Below are 24695 nucleotides of genomic sequence, written 5' to 3'. Positions count from 1 at the left end.
GAGATATTAGTCATTAGAAACTTGTCATTTCTGAACCTTCCTCCTCCCCGGCTTTTCAACTGTGTCCCGATGTGCCCTCCCCCGGTTTCCTGCTATAGAATACATTCTTGGTGATAGAATAGAGAGTTTCTTGCTCTCTAGATGAAGTCTGATCTTTTGCTGCTAACTCCTGCAATGAAAAGTGACCAGTTTGCATGAAATGTCTGCTCTGCTGTCTGTTTCCTCCGGAAAGCTTTTTTGGAGGGGCGAGTGGGGGCTAAGGAGGGGTAATTACAGTCTTATTTATCCACGCTGGAGAGTCGTGGTTCCCGTGTGTGTAGAATTTTTCCTTCTCTTCATCCTTTGCTATTTGACCAGCACAAGTTCTGCTTGGCCCCAGGCAGATGTCACTGATGAACCGTGGCACACTTGCTCCCGGGGCCAGACCTGCCCCTAGTGTTCTCAGCGTAGCGTCCAAGCCAGCTCTCTTGAGTCCAGACCACCACAGGGCACTGGTATCGTGTGTGTTTTTCTTGGCCCTCCTGAGGCCAGAGGGAGAAGAGAGAAGGTGGCCCCAGCAGATGTCCCAGCTCAGTTCTTCCTCCTTGGTCCTGAGCCCGGGGGCTGGGGACGGTTTGTGCATTCCTGGGGATCTCTAGAATGGACCCCACTCCTCGCACACACAGGTAGCTGGGACTGTCTTCCTTTATGGGCTCACTGTGGTGACTGTGGCTTCCTGTGTTTGCCCCCTGCAGAGCTGCCCTGTGTTGAAGCAGGAGGGAGGACGGTGTGTCGCCCTGGAGCATGTTGAGAGCACAGTGCCCAGCAAAACCTGATGGCGTAGGAAAGGCCTCAGGTTCAGCCAGCACCTCCGGGGGCCTGACTTCATGCCAGGCACAGGCTTGATTGTCGCTAGGTTAAGTGATGCCTGCCTGCCTGGCCACCTGCCTTTCTGGCCACCTGGCAGGGCTTGATGCCGAGGCCCAGCAGCAACGTGGTGGTGGAGCTGGCAGAGGGGACTCCAAAGCTGCTGCTGTCACCGTTTAGATAACGTGCAGACGGGGCTGGGTCCAGACTCTCTGAACGGTGGTTCTGTGCACATCTGGTTCTCAGTTGTCCTTCATCGTGGGACTGTAGCCAGAGACACAAGGTGGGGGCACCTTCTGTGTCTTCCTTTTCCTTTATTCCTAGCCCTCCCTGCACTAACACATGCCTCACCCGCCCCCCCGCCCGCACCGCCGCCATCTACCTGGATGGCACCTGCTCCTTGTTCTTTCCCATTTCAGCTTCCGGCCACCTCCTCCTTGGAGCTTTTCTGGATTCCCCGCTCTCCTCTGCTCCCAGCGCCCCCAGCTCAGGTGCCTGCCATCCCTCTGTTAGGGTGCCAGACTTGCTGGTGGGATTTGCTGGTGGGATCAGGCTGTGAGCTCCCCAGGACAGGGCCTGGCCCTGTAGCAAACATCCTGGGCCCCTCACTGTCCCCCATCCCGCAGGCTTTGTCCTCCTTGTCTTTGTTTCCTGGCTTTGAGGGCAGCAGTCTTGGCTTCATACCCTCCACCTCCCAACTGGCATGCCATCAGACACCCAGCAGGTGCCCGGGAAGTGTGGCATAAATGAGAGAGGGAATGGCCGCCCTTCCTCAAGGAGCTCTCCCTGCCCTCCAGATGCCTGCCCTGGGACACTGGACAAGGAGGCCTGGTCACTCGGGAGTGCTGGTACCCCTTGTGCTGTGGTGCTCATGCCCTGAGGCCTGGGCTCAGGTTGGGACGTGGGGTTGGGGGCTGGCTGCCCCCACTGCCTGCCTTTCCCACCCTCACAGGTCCCGGCAGGCTGGGGTGGTCTGGGCTGCCATCTACCGCTGGAGGCTCCTAGGTGCCCTCCACCATCCTGCTCCGACTTGTGCCTGGGAGTGAAGCGGCATTGTCAGGCCACCGGGTGAGGGCTGCCAGGGTGTGGCGTGGCCCCAGCCCTGCCCTGGCATAGGTGCCTGTGGGCCTGGGTGGGTGAGCGGTGGAGTGGGACATGGGACACTGTGTGGGCAGGTGCCATGTTCCCCCAGCCCAGCTACTTGCTGGGACGAGGAGGGCCTTGCTTCTGCTGAGCTAGGGAGGGTGTGCCCAGGACAGATAGGTGCCTGCCCAGGAAATCAGCTAGAGCCACCCCTGACTGGAGGGTGCGGGAGGCAGTCTTGGTCCCAGTCTGTGACTCCACAGACTCCTCGGGACCAAGACTGTGGTCTTGGTCTGTGCTGTACTCCTGCCACCGCCGGCCTCTGTACTCCTGCCACCGGCGGGTGAGGTTGGCTGGGCCTGGACAGCACATGGCTCTTCCCATGGGACCACTACACTCACTCTGGCTGGGGGGGTCATGCCTGTCCCAGCCCACCCTGCATGCATACCGTAGTTTCCTCTGGCCACACTTTCTCTGCCCCTTTCTTGCTTATCCATCAGCAGAACTACTTGACTTTTCCATCCATCAGCAAAAATACTGACTTGGCCAAGAAGCTTAAAAAAAATAAAAGGACTCTACCATCATGAAGTCACAGTCATAGGATCCCTCACGGCCATAAAATCAGGGCCCTTATATCAACTCCAAGCACTGGAGCACCGATGCTGTCGTTTTAGCCAGGAGGGGTGGACTTAGGGACAGAGGACAGGGCGGCCCAGAACTGCTGCAGATGCTGTCCTGTGGGGAAAGGGCCCTGCTCTCTCCATCCCTAGCCTAATCCTTGAAGTCCTTCTGCCTCACCCCAAACACACACCTCAGGGCATGGCATGCACTCAGCAGACACTGCTGAGTGGATACAAGCTTCTTGGTATGGCATAAGGAGCCCTAGGGCGGAGTCCAAGGAGACCTGGGTATCCAGACCTGAATGTGGGGCTACGCCTCTGTCATTTTTTTGCTCTGGACCTCAGTTTCCTGACTCTATGGATAATCTTGATGGCTCTTTTGGTTTTAAAATGCAGATTCTCAGCATCCCTCTGCTGTTGGGGTCTGTATGCACGGATGTGTCCACCTACTGACCTGCCTTCCCCTCCCCCACCATCCACACCTGTGGTTGCCGAGGCATCACTGCGGCAGGTCGTTCCTAAAGCCCGATGCAGAGACCCGGCTTGCATTCCGCTTGTAAAATGGTTCCTGAACTACTGTTTATGGGCAGAGGTTCTCTTCCAATGCCGTGTCCTGCCCGTGTTTCTGGGGCTGCCCCCCGCCCCCTTCTTTGGCTCAGGGGCTCAGAACAGGCCCTTCCTGGCATCAGATAAGACAGATCTGCCCACAGAGCAATCCAGGGCATCACACAGCCCTAAAGGGAAGGTGGCAGGAGCTCCTGGGGTTACTTGAAACATCCTCCGGTTCCCTCCCTGCTGGGTTCCCTGAGTTCTTCTGGACGCGTGGGCACTTGCCTGCTGGTGAGAGCTGGCAGCCGAGTTAACGCCATAAAGATGTGCTGTGCCTCTCTTGCCAGCAGCGTCTCTTTTTCCAGCCCCTCCCTTCCCCCTTCTGAAGGAGACTGAAGTCCTTTAGAGACTGTGGAGTCCTGATCCTGGTACAGATGAGGGTGTGGCTCAGAGAGGGACTGTGACTTGCCTGAGGCCACACAGTAGGTTACAGGCAGAGGCAGGAGTTAGTGGCTCTGCCCTCATGCGGCGGTGTTTGAGTTTCCAGGTGTTCCTTCCCAGCGGTTCTCCTCCTCCTGGGTCAGCTCAAAGGAAATATTTGTTTTCCTTTCTGTGAACAGAACCGACTTATGTTTGTTTCTGTGAATGCAGCCACAAGGACAGGCAGTTAGGAAGTGTTCCGTGGGAGGGGGTTTTCTGATGACGTGGTAGCCTCGGCCGGGCCGAGTGGGTCCCTGGGTACGGAGACACAGGTGGCCTTGTTAGGGGAGCCGGCGCTCCTGGGCTTGTGCAGATTGCAGTTGGTTTCAGGCCCTAGGGATCCCAGGATTAATCAAAATGAGGTGGAACAGATGGATTGAATCTATCAGCAGCTTTACATGACAGCCTCGTAACATAAAAGCACTTCATTGCCACTCGTTTTGCCAGGACTCCCCGCCCCGAAGAGGGACTGGGTGGAGAGGAGAGCCTCTTGTGCAGATGGAGTTACAAGCATGTGGGCCCGGGCTTTGTGCAGGCAGCAAGGACAAACCGCTGCTTGGGTTTTCCTCTCAGTGGCTATGTTAGAAAATGTGCTGTGTTCCAGAGGTAAAAAAAAAGAAAAATAATAATGAATAAAAAATAAGAAAATTGGCCAGGCGCGGTGGGTCACACCTGTGATCCCAGCACTTTGGGAGGCCGAGGTGGGTGGATCACCTGAGGTCAGGAGTTCAAGACCAGCCTGGCCAACATGATGAAACCCCATCTCTACAAAAATACAAAAATTAGCCGGACATGACGGCGGGCGCCTGTAATCCCAGCTACTTCGGAAGCTGAGGTGGGAGAATTGCTTGAACCCAGGATGTGGAGGTTGCAGTGAGCCGAGATCGCGCCATTGCACTCCGGCCTGGCGGGTGTGATTGGCTGGGGTTGGGCCACAGGCTGTGTCGTGAGTCGTTATTGAAGGTTTGGGGCGGGCCTGTGCTGTAGAAAGTGCTCTGGCTTTGGGCATGAGGTGATGAAGACGGTGTCTATGAGGGAAGCTCTCCAGGCCTGAGGTTCCAACCCCGGTCTTGCTCCAGGCCCTGCTGGCAAACGATCAGCGACATTGTGCTGCGGCTGTTCCCTCCCACTGGAGATGCTCATAATTCTTGTCCTGGCCACCTCGCATGAATGTCAGGGAGGAAGGAGGAGACAGGAGATGGAACCTCTTCACTGTCTGGTGTTTCTGGTAACGGGGCCTGAGGTTGGCTGGTTGCCAGTGCCAGGCCATCAAGTTGTTGAGGTGCATTCAGGGGCTGCTTCTGGCCAAATCCAGGAAGAGGTTGTGAGATGTGTCCTGTGGAGAGTTAATCAGTGGCATAAGCGTGGACGTTACAACACCTGCAAAGGAGATCTGTGGAATATCCCTCCTGACTACAGGGTTCTCTTGAGGGCCCTCAAAAAGCATCCCGCCTGCCTGAAGCACAGCCAGCACCGTGCCATTTCTGGAAGTGTTAAATCGATGCAGGGTTTCGACACCCCTCCTAGAGCACTGGACTAGACATTGGGAACACTGGAATACGTGTGGGGCCTTTCCTGTCTGAAGTCACTTCTGTAGTTTAGGAATTTAAAATTAATTTAGTTTTGCTTAGTTTGCTCATAAAACTATTGCATTTGGGATTTTACAGTTGGAAAGCATGGTATATTCAAGCCAGCATTACCAGTTCACTTTGGAATGTTTTTAAAAATCTATATTCAATCTTCCACTTACACAAGTTCTAATGGAAAATTCTAAAACAAATTCGAAGCTTTTTTTCCCTCTGAAATGTTTTTAACTTTTGTTAATAGCTACAGGCTGTGAATCTTAAGGAATATGGTGTCAGATTTTCCAGGTTTCAAGGCACAGGAATTAGCAGAGAAACCACCCTCATTGCAGTGATAGAGCAGAACAGTAGGTTTTCAGATCTTGGTTCCCTTGTCAACATGGAAGAGACAGAGAAGACACCTCCTCCACAAAAGAGGTTTTTAAAAACTGTGTACTCAATGTATATTTTGAGGAATAGTTTCTGATTTAATTTTCCCAACTGTCACTATTAGCAGCTTTTTGCCACTTGGGAGTGGGGAGTTGATTGACATGGCACAGTGTAGAAAGTGCCGCAGAAGGGGGCTGATGAAGCATTAGGAGTTCAGGGGAGAAAAAAATCATCCGGCATCAGGTGGCTGCCTAGAGGAGGGGGCATTTTAGCTGAGCTTTGGAGGGCGAGTAGGGTCTGGCAGGTGGTAATCTGGTGGTAATGGGGCTGTGGGAGGAAGGGCACCCTCGTGGGAAGCGCAGAGAGTGTAGGTAGTTCAGTTTGATGCTCAGGGTAACCGAAGGGTTGACTTGCTGCCCACACTTAGCAGTTAATACATTTCCTGGCTCTGTCCCTTACGTGTCAGACTCCTAAGCATTCTCTACAGCCCAGCTCAGAAGCTGCCTCCTCTGGGAAGCCTTCCCAGACTTGCCTGGGCAGTTTGGCAGTACTCCCTGTGCTGTGCTGCCACTGTCTACCTCCCTCCCAGACAGGCTGAGAGTTCTCAGCTCGCTGCAAGGTGTACACAGTATGTGTCTTCTGAATATCTGAACCCCAGACCAGACCTAAAGGTGTAGAAAATGCCCCGGCTTTGGGCACCAGGGAAGACGGTGTCTAGAGGTGTGCTGGGTGCACCTGCGAAGCCGACGTCACTCATGCTTCTGCTATTTCAGTCTTGACTGTTAGCGTGTGTGGGTCAACAGCGGCATTCTTTGTGGTTTTGCTTTGGCTGTGTGGAAGGCTCTCTTTGCTGTTTGGACCATCTTGGTCTCCTTGGCAACCGTGAACGTCACCTTCATCCTGAATGCCTGTGCTGGGCATTCATCTTAACTTTTCTGGGATTTCCCTCTCATTTATTCTGCATTAGCAGCTCCCATTCATAGCCACATGAGGGGCATCCCGTGGGCCTAAACGCTTGGCTTTCGGCAGCGTTTATTCTTCCTTCCTGGTAAAATATCAAGCTGCGAGATTCAGTTTCACTTAGAAGGAGAAAAATAATTCTTCCCATTTCTTCGTGAAATCATTGTTCTTGGTCCAACTATCCTAGTGTTTTCAGTGGATACTGAAGCTAACCTCTGCCACATGCACAGAACGGTGTTTCCACCTGCATCTTTCCCAGGACTGTAATGTTTCTCCCACCTGCGGAGAAAATGACCTTTTTGTTGGAGCAGGCACAGTGGTTGAGATGGCCCTGGCAGGTTGTTAAGTCTTTTCAGGAGGCCCTTACTTTGCCTCAGGTGTTGAGTGGGCCTTTTCTGGGACCTCTGAGGCTCTGTCTTCACAGGGCTTGTACCCTGAGAGTCAGCCTTTCGCCCAGGACCCCGTCCCCCTTCACTGGTTACAGACCCCTTGGGTGCTCCTGGCTCCCATCCTTTCTTCCCAATCAAGAGGCTTGGCTTCTCCTGATGAGAAGATGCTTGAAGGTGCAGCTTGCTTTTTGTGGCTATTATTTAAAATGGCAATCTACTTCATTCCTCATCTTGGATAGTTGGTGAATTGTCTCAGAGGAAAGAGTGGCTATAGATATATGGATATAGATACAGATACATGGTTTTTTGTTTGTTTGTTTCTTGTTTTTTTTTATTTTTATATTTTTTTAGACCGTCTTGCTCTGTTGCCGAGGCTGGAGGGCAGTGGCGCAATCTCGGCTCACTGCAATCTCTGCGTCCCGGGTTCAAGCAATTCTCCTGCCGCAGCCTCCCAAGTAGCTGGGATTACAGGCACATGCCACTGTGCCTGGCTAGTTTTTGTATTTTTAGTAGAGATGGGGCTTTGCCATGTTGGCCAGGCTGGTCTTGAACTCCTGACCTCAGGTGACCCACCCGCCTCGGCCTCCCAAAGTGCTGGGATTACAGGCGTGAGCCACCATGCCCAGCCCTGTGTGTGTGTGTGTGTGTGTGTGTGTGTGTGTGTGTGTGTGTGTGTATTTTTTAAGTAGGTCTGTCATGTTCGCAGCTGAAATACCTAGTAAATAGATGCCTCTGACTATATGGTCTCTGTGAGAACCTTTACAGAATATTTAGAAAGTGCTGGGGAAACTTGCTCTTGCCCTAATCACTCTAATAAAGAAAATTCTGTCATTTTAGTGTAATATATTTCCTTTGAGGTTTTGTTTTCTTTTTTCAACATCCATTTCCTACTGTACATACAATTATGTATCTTTTTACACCTTTGAGCACTCTTTGCTGCCTTCCTAAATGGGATGAGTGGCCATAGCGTCCTGAACCGTTCCCCAGCGTTAATTTGCAGCAAGACTGTTAGAGTGCTGTTCTCTAATCTCACACCTCTTTCATGCTTCCGTTTGAAGTTTTGGGGAGGATTTGGGCCTTTAATAGTCTGTGGTTGACAGATTGCATAGTAGATGGTTGACTCAGAGTTGGGGTCTACATACTTGTTCTCAGAGGGGGGCTAAGGATGTCATTTAAGGTACTTGAGCTGAGTACCTTGTTGCCAAACCAAGGGAGGAGGTCCCAAAAGAAAGCACAGGCTCAGTTCAGGGTCTCCAAGACATTGAGCCCGTGGTGAACATGGTTGAGTGGATGCACTATTTCTAAGTCCCAGATAGAGACTGGCTGAAAAGGAATGAGGCGGCCTGTCGCCCTAACAGTTTAATGGCCTCAACTGGACAAAACAGAAAATGAGCTTCATCTACAAGCCCCAGGAGCCATACAGGGTCATGTGGGGCGTGAGGGGCCACCGTAGGTGGAGAAGGGAGGCGCTCAGGCCCCTTTCCTTGGGTCCTTCCCAGCCTAGTCCCTTCCCGTCCTGGTCCCTACCTGCTTCATGGGCTCCAGACACCTGCCTGCCACTCATTCTGTCCTGCCTCTCATTCTGTCCTGCCTCTCAGGAGGGCAGAAGCCCCAGCAAGGTGAAACCTGCCTGGGAGGGGTGAGGGGTGAGGGTGAGGGAGTTGGAGGAGAGGAGGAGAGCACTTAGGCTGGAGGGGACCGTAGGGTGCCTGTGGCCTCCTGGAGCCAGCAGTGACAAGTGCTTAGCATCAGACCGTTGGCCTGGACGCTGGTCTTGTTTGCAGTGGCCCCACCACCCAGCATGGGCGTCACTCCCTAACCAGGCGCTGCTACGATCTGATGTCATCCTCCCCCGTCAGAGCTTCATTGCCTATGAAGCCTGGAGTGGGACACCTGTATCCTGTGTTTTGGGGATGGTCCCGATTTCTCAACAAGTACATTGATGTTTGTCACCAGCAGGTTCTAATAGAATCAGCTTTCTCTTTGGTTCTGTTCTTAGAACTCTACGCCCGTGACCTTGGAAAGCCACCGCTACAGGCCTTGAGATGCAGCATGCTCTGGGCCACCTTCAGTTTGCTTTCTGTGATCTGGGTTGGGAGCTGGGAATGGAGGCTTGTTGACACCGTGTGCAGACACAACTGCTGCCCCTGCCACCTTCCTGCCGGGGTGACAAATGCTTCCTGAGGGGGTCCTGGCCCACCCCAACCCTCCCCCATGGGGTGACTGATAAGAGCCTAGATTTTAGATTTGAGGCCAGGGTGTTGTCAGGTGGGTGGGCCCTCTCCCCTTGTGAGATTACAAAGCGCTTTTCAGCCTTGCTCTCCCCCAACCCCTAGGGACACCAGTGGCCCCTGCAGTATCCAAAACACAAATGCACCTGCCTCTGACCCTTTGTTCATTGACTTTTCTTTTGGTTTGTTTAAAGCATTTAATTGGCCGAGGAGTCATTCCAGGATGCAGTTGAAAAGCAAGTCATTTATGAAAAGCAAAATCTTATTTTAGGATCCGAAAGCAAACCTAAAGGAGAAGTGGGGAGGAGTGCAATCTACCCTGGATTGCGATGCCACACCCCTACCATGTGCTCTGCGGAAGGGGGTTCCCTTGGAGGGCCATGTGCCAAGCCTGACCCTCTTCTTCCCTGTCCATCAGACCACAAGGACCAGTGACAAGACAGAGGCCTCAGCGAGGCTAGTGTGTGTCCCTTGTCCCTCAAGCTTGCCTTGGCACTTGTTTCTGCCATTGCAAAGACTAGAGTGGCACAAGGAGGGCTCACTGGCAAATGTGGGGGCCTGTCCAGAGCACCACTGGGCTTGCACTCTCCAGCCTGGTGTGGTCCTGCCTCACAGGTGGCTGGCTGGGGTGTGACCAGGTGCCCTGGCAGGACAGCATCAGCTGCAGCCTCCAAGTGAGTGGCTTTCTGTTCTGATGCCACGTGGGAGGGTCCCCTCGTCAGCAGCCTCCTCACGTCCCTGCCAGACTGAGGGCCAGCCCAGAGGCCCCTCACCCCACCACATTCCCCGCGGGGGAGGGCAAAGGCCTGGTGCTGGGGCCCGGTAGCCACCAGTCGCATGTGGCCTTCAGGGCCTGGAGATACCGCAGTGTGACTGTGGAAATGAATTTTTTATTTTAGTTCATTTAAATTTAAAAACTGGTACTCAGTTCAGTTGTAGGAAAACTTTTAAATGTGTTTGGAACAACCTGGGAATACAAGTCTATTTTTTCTTTCTTAAAAATTTTTTAAATTATTTTTTCTTAATCTCGCGTATTATACCTCCAACAAATGAACTTTTTCAACTCTAGATTTCGTGAAATCTGGAAACAGTCAAGTATTTCCAGTGAAAATTTAGCATCTGAATTGGGATGTGCTGTAAGTGTAACATACACACTGATTTCAAAGTGTATGGAAAAAGAATACAAAGGCCGGGCAAGGTGACTCACACCTGTGATCCTAGCACTTTGGGAGGCTGAGGTTGGGGGATTGCCTGAGTCCAGGAGTTCAAGACTAGCCTGGGCAACATGGTGAAACCCCCTCTCTACAAAAAAAAAAAAAAAAAGTAAAATAATACATTTTTATGTCAATTATGGGTTGAAATGATTATATTTTGGTTATATTGGCTTAATTAAAGTTGAATATTTTCACCTGTTTCTTTTTACTTTTTTAAAGATGGCTAACAGAAAATTTGAAATTAATGTGTCTCAATTATGTATATTGCTGGACAGCCCTGGCATCTGAGCCAGTTTTTGCTGGAAATGTGATTGATGGTTCTTTAAGGGGATCAGTTAATGGCTCGAGAGTAGCTTTGGCCATAGGATTACATCTTAGGAGAACCATGGTGTTTTGAAAGGAACAACTCAGAAAGATATTGTCTGTTCCTAAAACATGATTTCTTTTTTTTTTTTTTTTTCTGAGATGGAGTCTCGCTCTGTCACCCAGGCTTGAGTGCAGTGGCGCAATCTCGGCTCACTGTAACCTCCGCCTCCCGGGTTCATGCCATTCTCCTGCCTCAGCCTCCTGAGTAGCTGGGACTACAGGCACCCGCCACCACGCCCAGCTTATTTTTTGTATATTTAGTAGAGATGGGGTTTCACTGTGTTAGCCAGGATGGTCTCGATCTCCTGACTTCATGATCCGCCCGCCTCGGCCTCCCAAAGTGCTGGGATTATAGGCGTGAGCCACCGCGCCCGGCAAAACGTTATTTCTTAATTGCACAAATGACACATGTTTCTTGTGGGAAAACTAGAAAGTACTGATTAGACAAAATTAAACATCCTGTTTTGGAAGGAGAACACATACATTTTCTAGCAATATTTCTAGCAGTGTTTTGCTTAGATTAACATTCACATAAAAATAACAATTTGCATTTTTTGCAGTGACCTTCAGATTATTTCAAAAAACAAAACAACAAAACAAGATGATTTCACATATTGCATCTCGCTTATAAACACATTCACCCTGATACAGGGCTGAGCTTGGAGAAATGGCAGAAGAAAGCTAGCCAAGAGTTGAAAAGGAGATTGTGGCTGGTTTGCTGGTGATGACCTTTGTTTTCTGGGTTGACTGGAACACTGGAATGTAGTTTTTTTTCTTTTTTTCTTTTTTTTGAGACGGAATCTTGCTCTGTTGCCCAGGCTGGAGTGCAGTGGCGCGATCTCGGCTCCCTGCGACCTTTGCCTCCTGGGTTCAAGCAGTTCTCCTGCCTCAGCCTCCCAAATAGCTGACGTTACAGGCATGCGTCACCAAGCCTGGCTAATTTTTGTATTTTTAGTAGAGATGGGATTTCACCATGTTGGCCAGGCTGGTCTTGAACCCCTGACCTCAGGTGATCCGCCCACCTTGGCCTCCCAGAGTGTTAGGATTACAGGCGTGAGCCTCTGCACCCAGCCTGGAGTGTAGTTTTGAGGCTGGGAGGGAGCTGTGTGACGGACAGGCTCATGTCATTGGGCACTCTCCTTTCACTGAGTAAATTAGCTGGAAAGCAGATTTCACTGATTTTACTGGTGTATTTTGCCTGGGGTGGTAGGGCGAGGGTGTTGGAACCCTTTGGCAAACTCATGCATTTAAGAGACAATTTTTTCACATTGACTTTTCCCAAGCCCTGAAGGAGGGCTGAGGCTGTTAAACAACTCACACTATTGTCCAACACGTACAGATATTTACCAGCTGAGACATGTTTGAGAAAGCATTAGCCGTTGCTGACACGGTGACATGTGACCCTGGATAATGGAGAACTGTGATTTCCAGCACTGAGTGGAGGGGGGTTGGTGTGTTCAGGAGTGGAGTACACCTCACGGTTTAACATCCCCTCCTGCAGTGTGGATAGGAGCCATAGAAAGACAATAAGGAGGGACGAGAAGACCATCTTCTATGTTCTCTGCAGGTGCTGGCCTCTCCTGGCATGCGGCCTCGGCCCCCGTTCTAATCTGACTCAGAGATGGTCTGAGATACGCACCCGGGCCATGTGGGTTGTGTAATTATCCCCCTCTTCTTCTCGAGTGCTAGTTAGCGGCACACTGGATATAGAGATTCCGCATGTTATGCAATAGAGCGACTTACGAAACTAGTTGTGTCTTAACAGAAACACATTTTTAAAGGCCTAACAGGAGCTTTCTTGGTGAAGAATTTCTATAGTGGCCACTTTTAGAATAGTTATGAAACCCACCCTCTTTTTTGTCTTCCGTAAAATTGGATTTTGTTTTTTTTTTATAGACAGGGTTTTACTCTGTCACCCAGGCTGGAGTGCACTCGTGCAACATAGCTCACTGCAGCCTGGAACTCCTGGGCTCAAGCAATCCTCCCGGGTAGCTGGGACCACAAGGCCTCAGTGCCACACCTAGCTGATTCTTAATTTTTGTAGATCCGAGTTTTTTCTGTGTTGCCCAGGCTTGTCTTGAACTCCAGGCTCAAGCCTCCCACCTCAGCCTCTCAAAGTGCTGGGATTACAAGCGTGTCCACCGTGCCCCACCAGAACTGGAATTTTAAAATCTCCTTATTTGTGAACGACATCCTGCATCTAGGCACAGAAGAGTGATCTGCCCCAAGAAATACTTAGGGGGATGTAAGTGGTAGGCTGGGCTGTGAGCCGGCACGCTGAGGAGAGCCTGTACCCAGACGAGCAGGCATGACTGATAGATAGCTGATGCCTGGGCCTTCTCTCCAAGCCCACGGGTGTGAGGGCGGGAAGGCAGCTCATTGCCTGTGCCCCACCTCTGGCTAGGCAGAGCAGCTCTGATGTATCCCTCGCTTAGGAAGCCCATGCTATAAATGAGAGAAGTCTCCTCATTTATAACTTGTACCAAAGACCTGCTTAGTGCTGGATCCTGAACCATCAGATTAGAAAGGCTCAGTAGCATCTCTTTAATCTTTATTTCTTTTTCTTCTTCTTTTCTTTTTTGGAGACAGGATCTCCATCTGTTCCCCAGGCTGGAGTGCAGTGGTGTGATAGCTCACTGTATCTTCGACCACCCAGGTTCAAGCGATTGTTCCACCTCAGCCTCCCAAGTAGCAGGGATCCCAGGCACATACCACTATACCTGGCTAATTTAAGAGTGTGTGTGTGCGCGTGTGTGTGTCTGTCTGTGTGTGTGTGTGTGTGTGTGTGTGTGTGTGTGTGTGTGTGTAGATGGCGTCTTGCTATGTTGCCCAGGCTTGGTCTCGAAATCCTGGCCTCAAGCTATCCTCTTGCCTCAGCCACCCAAAGCGTTGAGACTACAGGCATTAACCACTGCGCCTGGCCTCCTTATTTTTTAATTGCACAAGCCATACAATAAAAATAAGGGTATCTTTTAAAAAAGAAACATGATACTGCTGTCCTAGCCTGTCATCTATTGCCTTTTTTCCCCAGGCCTCTCTACCTATGCAGACATAACTTTAGCTTTCATTTTATTTTTTAAATATGCTTTTTCTTTTTTCATAACCCCATTAAATCTCTTGTAGGCATACTTTTTATTTGCTAACAATCAAGACAGAAATACAGTTAGGCTTTGGCTTTCGTGTTTGTTTGCATCTTACGTGCTCCTTGCTGTCATTTTAGTGCCTTCGTAGTCACCACGGGATGGCTGTGCACCCGTCCGGGGGCTTCATTACTTGTAATTTACTTAATCCCTCTTTATTTTTGTTTCCGGTTCTTAATGGTATCTTTTCCCCCTTTGTTTCTGCAGGAAGTTCTCCAGCAGCTGATTGTAATGAATTTGCCCAATGTTTTGATGATTGGCAGAGACCCACTGTCTGGTGAGTGAAAGCTGCTCCCTTCTCCCCTGTGGTGCCCAGCCAGTGGCATGGCGTTGGGCAGCTGCTGGCCATCGAGCTCCGGCTGCCAGCTTGGGCCAGCACAGTGAAAACACGTGATCGTTTTGGTGAGATTTTAAAGAGTGGGTTCATTACCCTGAGGCATTCAGCCAAGGGCACATTTCTTCCTTAAGAATGAAGCCTCCCAGGCCGGGTGCGGTGGCTCATGCCTGTAATCCCAGCACTTTGGGAGGCCCAGGCGGCCGGATCATGAAGTCAGGAGGTCGAGACCATCCTGGCTAACAAGGTGAAACCCCATCTCTACTAAAAATACAAAGAATTAGTTGGGCATAGTAGTCCCAGCTACTCGGGAGGCTGAGGCAGGAGAATGGCGTGAACCGGGAGGCGGAGCTTGCAGTGAGCTGAGATTGTGCCACTGCACTCCAGCCTGGGCACAGAGCAAGACTGTGTCTCAAAAAAAAAAAAAAAAAAAAAAAAATGAAGCCTCCCAACCGCTCAGATGTGTGTGCAGAGGCTAGTGAGGCCACCGCCTTGTTCCTCCTGGGAAGATTGAGTTTGGGTTTAGGTGCCTGAGTCATACCATCTGGTGGACTCACCTCCTCAGTAACTGTAGAATCAGCTGACACCATCAGGGAGTGTGGTACCTTAGACAAGAGAGTAAGAATCTCTTTAGAGAACTGACATCTGTCACTGGGGTCCTGCGAGGTTCATGCTCGGTGATGGAGCTCATTGATCTGTCTTATGTCTCCCTGTTGGACTCAGCTCTCCTGGCAGGCACGGGTTCTAGGACCCCACAGTCTCTGACGCTCAGTGTGAGTTTGAAAGACTCAATGAGGCCGAGCGCAGTGGCTCATTCCTATAACCCCAAAACTTTGGGAGGCCGAGGCAGGAGGATCGCTTGAGCCCAAGAGTTTAAGACCAGCCTGGGCAACATAGTGAGATCTCATCTCTAATTATAAAATGAAAAAAAGAAAGACCAAATTAAATGTCCTCCTGGCATCTTACAGAAAGTCAGAACTTAATCTCTGCCTGTCAGATAACTTCCTTGGTGCATTAAATGGAGTGATGCCTTGCGTCTCTTTCACCTGTGTGTGTTTACCTGCACCCATAGCTCGTGGACAGAAGTCGCAGGCCCCAGGGACAGAGTTACTTGCTGGCTAGGACTTCCCTTGTTCTGATGGCGACCTTATCATCATTTTGGAACCTTAGGTCTGGGGCCTCCTGGAGTAGGTGAGGGGTCAAGGAACACAGGAAAAGCCACACCTGTAGGATGGTAATAAACCGTGAATCCTAAACATTAGAGACATTTCCAAAAGGGACTCGGGCTTCCCTCTGTTGGCGTCTCCTCAGCCTGGTCTCACTGCAGCCTGGCCATCCCCTCTCCTGTCCGTATGACAGTAGCTAATGGCCTTGAGGCTTCAGAAGAGTTCACTGAGTAACCAGCTGAGGACAAAGCTGGTAGGAGAGCAGTCTTCTTTTAGTGCCACCGCTCTGAGAACATCAGCAGCGGCTTCCTTGTTCCGTGGGGGCGCTCTTTCTGGGCTCCAGCTGGCTGAGGTGTCCGCCTTTTCTCTGCATGAGCCAGAAGGAAGAGCATCCCTGGACCCCTGATAGTCTTCAGTGCTCTGGCCTGTGGGCACTCACCGCCTTACATGGAGACCCTGCAGAGGCCACCCCTGGTCCTCCTGGTGGCCCCTGGCAGCAAGCGCCCTCCCCCACTTCCCGTGTTAGTAGCAGGGGGCCTTTGGTTCTGCTCCCTTGCCAGCTCTGCCATGGGGCCATGTGTGTTCCGGCTTTATTTCATGGCTCCCCCAGAGAAGGGCGGGGACGCCAGATGCAGTCCATGCCGGCCACAGCCCTGGGCTCCAGGGACCGGGGGACTCTCATGATTTCTGGTAACTTCAGGGAAGTGGAGCCTGTTTTGCTGAGCAGAACTCTGCCGCCTTCCTAGTTTATTTGGGGCTGGCTACGGGAGGAGATGAGAGTGATGCCTGTAGAGGTTGGCGGTAGCTTAGTCCTGTTGTTCCGTCTGCCTTGGAGACAGTGGAGGAGCAAAAGGGGGGGACAGCCACTCCTTAGCAAGCCCACCCTGTGCTTGGCACTGAACATGCATTACAAATGGAATGAAAGACCAAGCGTGGTGGCGAGACACTAGTTCTACAAAAAATAAAAAAGTTAGCCGGGCATGGTGACACGCACTCATAGTCCTAGCTACTTTAGGAGGCTGAGGCAGAAGGATTGCTTAAGCCCAGGAGGTCGAGGCTGCAGTGAGCTGTGATTGTGCCACTGCACTCCAGCCTGGACGACAGGCAAGACTCCATCTTTAATTAGGTAATTAAAATTTGTATTTAAAGGAATGAAAATGTGCTTCTGTGGTGTGGCTGCGCCCATTTCCGTTTATAGGGAGAGAACTGAGGCTCCGAGGGCTGGGGTGCCATGTCCTTGACCAGTTGGCCTGTAAGCAGAGGGGCTGATTGGAAACCTGCTCTGTCCGCCCCCAAACCTGAGCCTCTTCATCTGTCACACATGGACATCTATGGGTTAGGTTTAACTGTAGGCAATTGCCAATATCCAGTCTTTTTTGACCTATAAAAATGGCATATGGTTGAACCTAATATTAAACGCATCCTTCTCCCCGCCTTTTCTCACCCCTCCCTTTAGCTCCGATGTTACCTGCATAGCTTGCCCACCTTCCTGCTGGTGCTCCCCCTCTTCTCATCCCTGCAGGTGTCTCCCCTTCCACTACCATCTGGAAGCCTGCCTTCTCTGCCCCACTACCATCAGGCACCTCCCAACACCACAGAGATTGTCCATGGGCAGAGAACATAGGTCCGCATCTCAGGTCTGCTGCCAAACAGAAACATCTGTAAAGATGTGGATGCTGATTTTTTTTTAACAGCTTTATTGAGGTATCATTTGCATGCTATAAAACACACCCATTGTAAGTGTATAATTCAGTGATTTTTTTTCATAAATATACAAAGTTGTAAAACCCTAACCACAATTCAGTTTTTAGAATGTTAAGAGGAAGCTGGTTTTAGACTGTTGACAGGTGAATTGAATGTCCCTGGGGCCCCCGTGGTATATAATCAGCCCACATGGATCAGCTGGTCCCAGCTCTGAAGGTGGAGTTGGAGAAACTGGACAGTGAAGGCTGGGAAAGTGAAGGACGGGAATAACTCTACCCATCACCGAGGGCTCAGAGGGCCCCGGGCCTCACTGACTGAAATGCTAGACGGTGGCCTCGGCAGGCTGCACACAGAGGGCAACGTGTCAGGGCTGGGGGACGGGGAGCTGGGTGCACGGATGAGTAGGTTTGACAGGGGTCCCATGGTGCTCTGAGAGCAGAGGAGGCTGGCAGGGGACATCCACCAGCAGGAAGATGCAGACACCAGTGCTAGGGGCAGAGAGATGTATTTATGAAATAGCATTTTCAGTTTTAAATTGTAAAAATAGATGTGTGAAGCTTTTTTCGTTTCTTTTTAAACAAGGAACAAAGTTGGTGTTTTTTAAATTTGTATGGTTGCCCGGGGTGGGGCATGTGTGTGCTTTTTGACTAAATCTATCCCCGTCGTGTGTGAGGGGCTTGCTTTGTACTCTTTTTGATGGATGCTGACACTGTACTGTTATTTATAACGTTTTATAGTTTGGGGTAACTTTTCTGTTTTGGGCACATAGCATCACAAGCTCCCAGATTCCAGATCCCAACAGAGCATCTGGTCCACCCACTGTTCCCCAACACAATGATACTAAAAGACCCTGAGAGTCTACGCATTTGTCCCCTTTCTCTGACCGAAAAAAGGGAGGTGCCACAACTTACAGTTTTTCTGTATGTCTCACTTAACCCCCCACACCCATCAGACAGAAGGGTGTTCACTCTCTTCCTATCCTGGGTGGAAGTCAAGGACAGTGCAGTAACTATGAAACAGTACTTCGTATACTGAAAATTGCTTTTGAAATCTCTCCTCAGCATCTGCCCGTCCCGGCCCAAACTCCTCACTCCCTTACGCTGTGTCCGCCCTGGGACCGTCTCTGGATTTCTGCTCTGATGGTGCTGTGGTGTTGCAGCTCACTCTCAGCTGCACCCACGCCCCCGGGGAGGGGAGGGTCTGTCTGGTGCCTCACTGCTGTAGTCTCTGCTTCTCCGAGCACGGCCTGGGCTCTGGCTGGACCCTGCTTGAACCCCGCCCTCACTTTTATATGACGGCTCTTATAAGAGCCTGCCCCATAGTGAGGCAGTGTGCAGGCTTCTGGGGCCTGAGTGCCGTAGAGCGTCCTTCACTTTGTTTCCCCTCAGCCATCCTTATCCTTCCCTCTTACCCATGTCTGCGCTGTCGCCTGGCGTCCTGGGTCTACCCTCAGTGCACCCCCAGAAGCCGAGCTCTCCTCTGCAGCCCTCCTCACCACCACCAGCTACCCTGCTTCCGCCTGGCTGCTCCCCAGGGCAGTGTCCTCACCTCTGCCCCCTGCAGTCTGCTCCCAGCATGGCAGCCTGAGCAGCCCACTCCTCAGGTCAGCCGACTGTCATTTTGCAGCCCGCTCTGGGCACTAGGGCCTGTGCACCTGCCGGTCCCTCTGCCAGCGAGCTGTATAAACACCTCCTGTGAGCCCCTGTTCAGTGTGGCCCCACCTGTCTCTCCTGCCACACGCCCTGTCTTCTTTGTTCTGCTCTGCTTTCCCTTCTCCTTACCTTTTGGCACCTGTGAATAGCCTATACTGTTCACTTATTTTTTCCCCTCTGTGGCATTGCATACTTTTCCCCCGTTAGGGTGCACGCTCTCATGACAGCAGGAATCCTGGGGTTTTTTGTTGTTGTTGTCAGTGCATTCGAATGCCTAGATCAGTGCCTGGCATGTAGTAGGTGCTCAGTAAATACAGCATCCATGCAGGGGGCCCACCTTTCTCTCTTCCTCTCTCCACTTTGCTCTCCCGTCAAGCTGGGGCCCCCGACAGGTGTTACCCACTTGCTCTCATAGATAAGAAGGCCAGTTGTCAGTGGTCAGGGTCAAGTGAGATTCATTCTCTGCCCAGTACCACGTGTCTGTCTCCCCTAGGCCTGAGATGACTCCCTGAAAACCGCCTTCACCATCTTGCCAGCTGCACAGCTATTAAACATCTTTTGCGGTTACTGGTGAGTGTTTTCTACAAGAAGCCTGTGAGAAGCAAGAGCTCATGTCTGTACTGTCTGAGCAGTGAGGGAGGATGCTGGATGGAGCTAGACCAGCTCCGGGGTCCCTCCAGCTCTGGCTTCTCAGCATCTTGCTCAGCAGCCAGGCCTGTCACTGTGCCACACGCACAAGAAAAGACTAGATTTGTCTGACGGGAAGCCAGGGTGTTAGCAAATTACTTTCTGCAATGAATCACAGGACAGTTGCACTGGAAGAGAGCATTGTTTTTTCTTCCAGGGTTTGTATCCAAGTATAGTAGTGGTTTCCAGACTTACACGTGGCCGATCCCACCGAAGCCATTTAGAATGGAAGGGAACGAGCCATTTAGGTGCAGAAGCCCAGCCCAGAGAGCGGAGGAGCTCATTCAGAGGCACACAGCATGGAGGTCCCCATAGGCGCAAGACGGATTTCGCACCATAAATTGCACAGATGGTTACTTTTGTGGACAGTCAGCCACTGGTTCCAAGCAAGAGGGTTACTGTCACCGGTCTGCCCTGATGTTTCTTACATTCTAAATGCCAAGCAGGATTCCTGGGAGCCCTAGAGGAGCTGCGACTCCATATGCACACCCTACAGGGTCATGTCTGAATACCCCTGGAACCTTTGAGAAGAGCCTTGGGGTTTCATTAATTGCTGTTCAGCGGCCTGGCCCTCTGTCCTATGTTTTCTCTCTCTTATGATGGTTACAGAGGGTGCGCATTCCAGCAGCAGAGGAAGCACCCTGAAGAGACAGGGTTCTGTGCACACAAAATGCTGTGGCCGACCTTCCTTCTCAGCTGAGTGCAGAACTCTATCTACTGCACCAGCTGAGGAAGCCAGAAGGCCCGACTTCTGACCTCCCCAAATAAAAGACTGGAGTACCTTTTCATCCTTCCTCATCTTTGCTGGCTGCCCCTCAGCCAGAGGCTCACAAAAGGAGTTCAGCCCAAGCCCCTCCTTTAGCTCCCCTCTGCTGGTGAGATGAACAGGCCGCCTCTGCTCAGGAAGCCCCCAGTCTGGGTTGAGGCAGGAAGGGAAGACAGAGTCCTGTGACATTTATTCTAGGACAGAAGATGGTGCAAGAATGTGCTTCACAGCCAGTACAAGGGGGCTGATGAGTTCTGCTTGGGCAGGCCAGAAAGGCTTCCTGGAGGAGGCAATATCTGGGCAAGCCACGGACAGAGAAAGCAAGGAAAGGTGTTCTAGGTGGAACAAGCTCAGGGGAGTGCAAGTTGCTGGGAGTCTCATGAGGAGCAGCAAGCCTGGGGCAAGGAGGAGGCCTTCTGTGACAGCTGAGGTTTAGGATTCATGGGCCAGAGGAAACAGACCTCCTGAAACTCCTTGGAATTTAATATTTAACCCTTTCAGTATTGATTTGCTCTCCTGCCAGTGTGTCCTTGGAGTGCTTTTCAGATCCCATGGAAACCTCTCTCTCGTAGCCCACACGGCACAGCCCTGCCTTCCTTCGGGGGCCCCGGGGAACTTGTGAGGGCTGGGTGTGCCCGAGGCTTACTGACCTCCATCCTGGCAACCCAGGCACAGGCTCAGAGTCCGGCTTGTGGGGAACAGTCCTCCTGCTGCAGAGATGGTGCTTTTAAAAATCAAAAGCCCTGTCTTCCCGGCCCTGCGGCCCTCCTAGTCCTGCCCCTGGCTCCATGCCTGCTCACCGTGTGGTGTGGAGGCTGAGGGTCGGCCAGTCAGGCTTCATGAGCCATTCTTGTGTTCTTTTCCCCTACGCCTGTTGTTTTTATTTTATTTCTCCTGGCCATAATTCTCTAATCCTGTGTATAAGTGTATGTGTGTGTGTGTGTGTATATATATAATTTTCATATTTGCAAAACGTTTTGGGCATTTGAATGGGAGGGAAGAAGTAAGAAAAAGCTAATCTTGCAAGCATTTTGATTGTTCTAAAATTTCCTCTTTCATCCTTGAGAGAGAAGGTTCAGAAAAGCAACCAAATGCTGTTTTAAACTACCCCGTTTCTATCCTGCTTCTTTGCTTCTGTGCTGCTTGTTGGATCCGGAAATGAGGTCTCCAGTCCATGTGCGGTGCTGGGGCACTTAAGCCAGGAGCCGAGGCTTTCCTTTCCTAGGAAGGTGCAGAGTTTGGCTGACACCAAGCCCAGCCGAGCGTCACAGTGCGGCCCACACGCCGGCCTCCGAGCACCCGCGGATCTGCCTGGAGACCAGACTTTGTTAGTAAACTTCCTAGTGATGGCCCAGGCACACAGAGAACGCCGCTGGCTGCAACAGCCACACCATGGCTTCCAGCAGCCCTACTCTCTGTGGCCACCGCCGTCTGCGGAGGAGGGAAGAGATGCTATTTGTCAAAGGTCTTTATGTTTGAGTTTTCCACGTGGTGGTTGGGAGGGACCCTTTCCCAGAGCGTCCCCTGCCTGCCCTAGCTCCTCGCCCCCTCCCAGAGCAAACTTGAGTCTCAAGCTGCAGGCTTGTGGCTGATTCTGCTTTTCTGGTCTTCAGTTGTTTGGTGCTGGGAAATGAATTCGCTCTCAGCTTCTGCAGGCGTGGCAGGCAGGTGGGGTAGGAGGTCATTTTTGGGGTGAGGGTGCTCCGAGGGGCTGATATTTCAAAGTGTTCTACATGACCTGGGGGTAGCTGTCGTCTGTTGTGCATGGTGGTGCTGGGGTGTCTGTGGGGGTGGGACCGACTTGACATGGGCAGCAGAGAGACACTAGAGTAAAGGGCCACTAGTCAGAGTGCCCCCGGGAGGCTCCTGCACCATTCCACACAGGCATGCAGCTTAGCGCCTGCCAGAGTCCACGTTTGATAAATGTGTGTGCCTGGTTATGTTAATGCCGGGGGGTGGGGGCACGTGGTGACATGAGGATTCCACAGGGGCCGCTCCCCAGAATGTGAGCCCGTGTGTAGAGGTGCCTGCCTCCTTCCCTGTGGGTGGGGACACATATGATGGAGCATCCCCATGTGCCCACCCACGGGGAGCTCTCCACCTCGAGTATTCCTCGGCAGTGCCTGGGAAGTACCCCAACTGTTAAAATAATAATAAACAGCTCTTCTCGTTGTAAGCTGAGCCCTCAGGAGGGCCCTCAGAGCCGTGCCCATGTGAGTGAGTGTTGGGGTGTGCCCGTGTACTGAGGAGAGACAACAGGGTCGTGTTCAGTGCACTGCTGTTTTCAAATCACTGTGACAGCCTCGTGAGCATCCTTATGAAATAACTGGTTTTTAAGTACAAAACCAGGGAAAGCAGTTAGTGGTTCACACCAGCATGTAAGCCAGAAGAGAAGAGAATGTAGAATAAGTAAGCACACATACGTGCCGTAGAAGAGAGAAACTGAAACTGCTCTCTTTGCGGTTCTAACCCAGGTACTTGATGGTAACAGTTAACCTCACTCAGTCAGCAAACGCTGGTTAAACAACCTGCGTGGGACCACCGGGATCAGAAGCGAAACCACATAGCTCCCTGCTTTGGAAGGAAACATAAATAAGTTAGGAGATGGTAGGTAGTGGTGGACCCGGGGACAGATCTTAGTTCTGTGACTCAGCCTTTCTGAGCTGCATCCTTCTATTTCTAAGATGGAGTCATCATGCCGTCCTCGGGGAATTGCTTTTAGAATTAAGTCACATGGTAGCGTGCCGTATATTAAGGTGCAGTAATGGTGGTCTGTAGGAGGGAAGGGCAGAATTACTCTATGGAATATGGTCAGTCCTTCCAGGTTGTGAGGGTTAAACCCTGAGCCTGGCTGGTCATTTGCAGGTCCTGGGCCTCTGTGGTTGTGGGGAGCTGAGTTAGCAAGACAGAGGAATCAGTTTCACTGCTTTATCTCTGACCCCTGTTCATCTGTGGAGAGGCATCACTGTGCCTTTGACCCCAGCAAGGGCAGAGAGTGTGCAGTTTGGGGCAGGAAGGGAAAGGGATGCTTGCCTGCCATTGCTTAAATCCCCAGCTTCACACCTCAGTCATTGTTTATACACAACAAGAATTAGTTCCTGTATCCAGAAATCAGAAAGTGTCTTCTGTCTGGGCATGGTGGCTCACACCTGTAATCCCAGCACTTTGGGAGGCCAAGACGGATGAATCACTTGAGGTCAGGAGCTCAAGACCAGCCTGGCCAACATGGTGAAACCCTGTCTCTACTAAAAAATACAAAAATTAGCCAGGTGTGGTGGTGGGTGCCTGTAGTCCCAGCTACTTGGGAGGCTGAGGCAGGAGAATCGCTTGAACCCGGGAGGTGGAGTTTGCAGTGAGCCGAAATTGCGCCACTGCACTCCAACCTGGGTGACAGAGTGAGACTCTGTCTCCAAAATTTAAAAAAAAAGTGTCTTCTGAACATGTGCATGACTACATCTTAAAGAACCAAAGAGTGGAGTCAAAAAGGACTCTACACATTATGTACCAGTCATGGAAGGAAGATAGGTTTTGTTCCATGTGTTAATGTCCATTAACTGGTAGTCTGTGGAGCTGTGTTCAGAAGGATTCTGAGGCCTAGTTCCACCCTAAGTCAGAAAGTGCTGTGATTGACTAATCATGTCTGCCATGGACTCAGAGCTAGCAAGTCGGGGAATTTTCAAACCTTGATATAATGCACATTTTAGAGGATGGTGTATTTTAATTGTGCAACTACTTTTCTATCCTCACCTCTGCCCTTAGAAACGTGTGCTATCAGGCAGTTTCCCTTTTGTTTTGGAAGCTTATGACTGTTAACATCTGCAGCTTTCTATATAGCTTATGTTGGCTTGCCTGCATTGCATTTCTGCTAAGAAAGGCTGGGATGAATTTCTTTGTGTCAAGACTCCAGGAAGCAGGTAGTAGGGTAAGGTTTTTCTTAGACTCAGCTATTGACTGAGGCTGTCCTGGGATTCCCCCAGGGGTTCTCCTATTCTCAACAGAGTGTAGTTGTGTTAAGTGTGGAGTGTGTCCGGTCTGATGTTTCTCGATCCCCGCCCCCAGTGGTTGCTTGTGACTTTTTTGGTGTAGAAATTCACTTCGTTTTATAACCTGCCCCTGTTTCTCCCTCTGAACAGCAGCTCGAGTAAGTGTAACCATAAAGCACTTATACTTTGACAAACAGCGTGCTTTCTTACCTCTTGGCCTTCGCATGTGCTGTTCCCTGGGCCTGGAAAGCCCACACTTGCCTACCCGATAAGTCTGTCTCCTCCTTATCTGTGGAACTCAGCTCAAAGGTTATTCCCTTTAGAGTCCTTGCCCTGGGCATTGCTGCAAATTAGAAGTTCCTTTCCCGGGTTCCCATAGCATTTATCAGCTTTCTGATTGCTGGTTTGGCTCCCAGCACATAGTAGGTACTTGGCAGGAAGCTGTCTGTAGGTTTGTTTGATCTTGGCCTGCTTGACTGTGTCACTGAGCCAGTCCTACTGGCAAGGACCCAGGAGGGAATCTTCTGCTGTGTTTTGAAACTGTTCAAAACCCACAATCTGGTAGATTTATGG

At 51.1% G+C, this 24695-nt stretch overlaps 1 protein-coding gene across 3 annotated transcripts in view; it reads left to right on the top strand.

Annotated features, from left to right (window-relative positions):
- CCDC88C (coiled-coil domain containing 88C) overlaps positions 1 to 24695 on the top strand; it is a 146621-nt gene that overhangs the window by 44212 nt on the left and 77714 nt on the right. For all 3 annotated transcript variants that reach the window (XM_034938017.3, XM_034938018.3, XM_034938021.3), the window contains exon 4: positions 14038 to 14107. In XM_034938017.3, coding sequence (XP_034793908.1) covers positions 14038 to 14107 — 70 coding nt within the window. The remainder of the gene's footprint in view (positions 1 to 14037; positions 14108 to 24695) is intronic.

The sequence above is a fragment of the Pan paniscus genome, chromosome 15 (assembly GCF_029289425.2).
Source record: "Pan paniscus chromosome 15, NHGRI_mPanPan1-v2.0_pri, whole genome shotgun sequence".
NCBI classification, from domain to species: Eukaryota; Metazoa; Chordata; class Mammalia; order Primates; family Hominidae; genus Pan; species Pan paniscus.
Note: the sequence above shows the minus strand (reverse complement) of the source record. Positions and strands in the feature narration are given on the sequence as shown.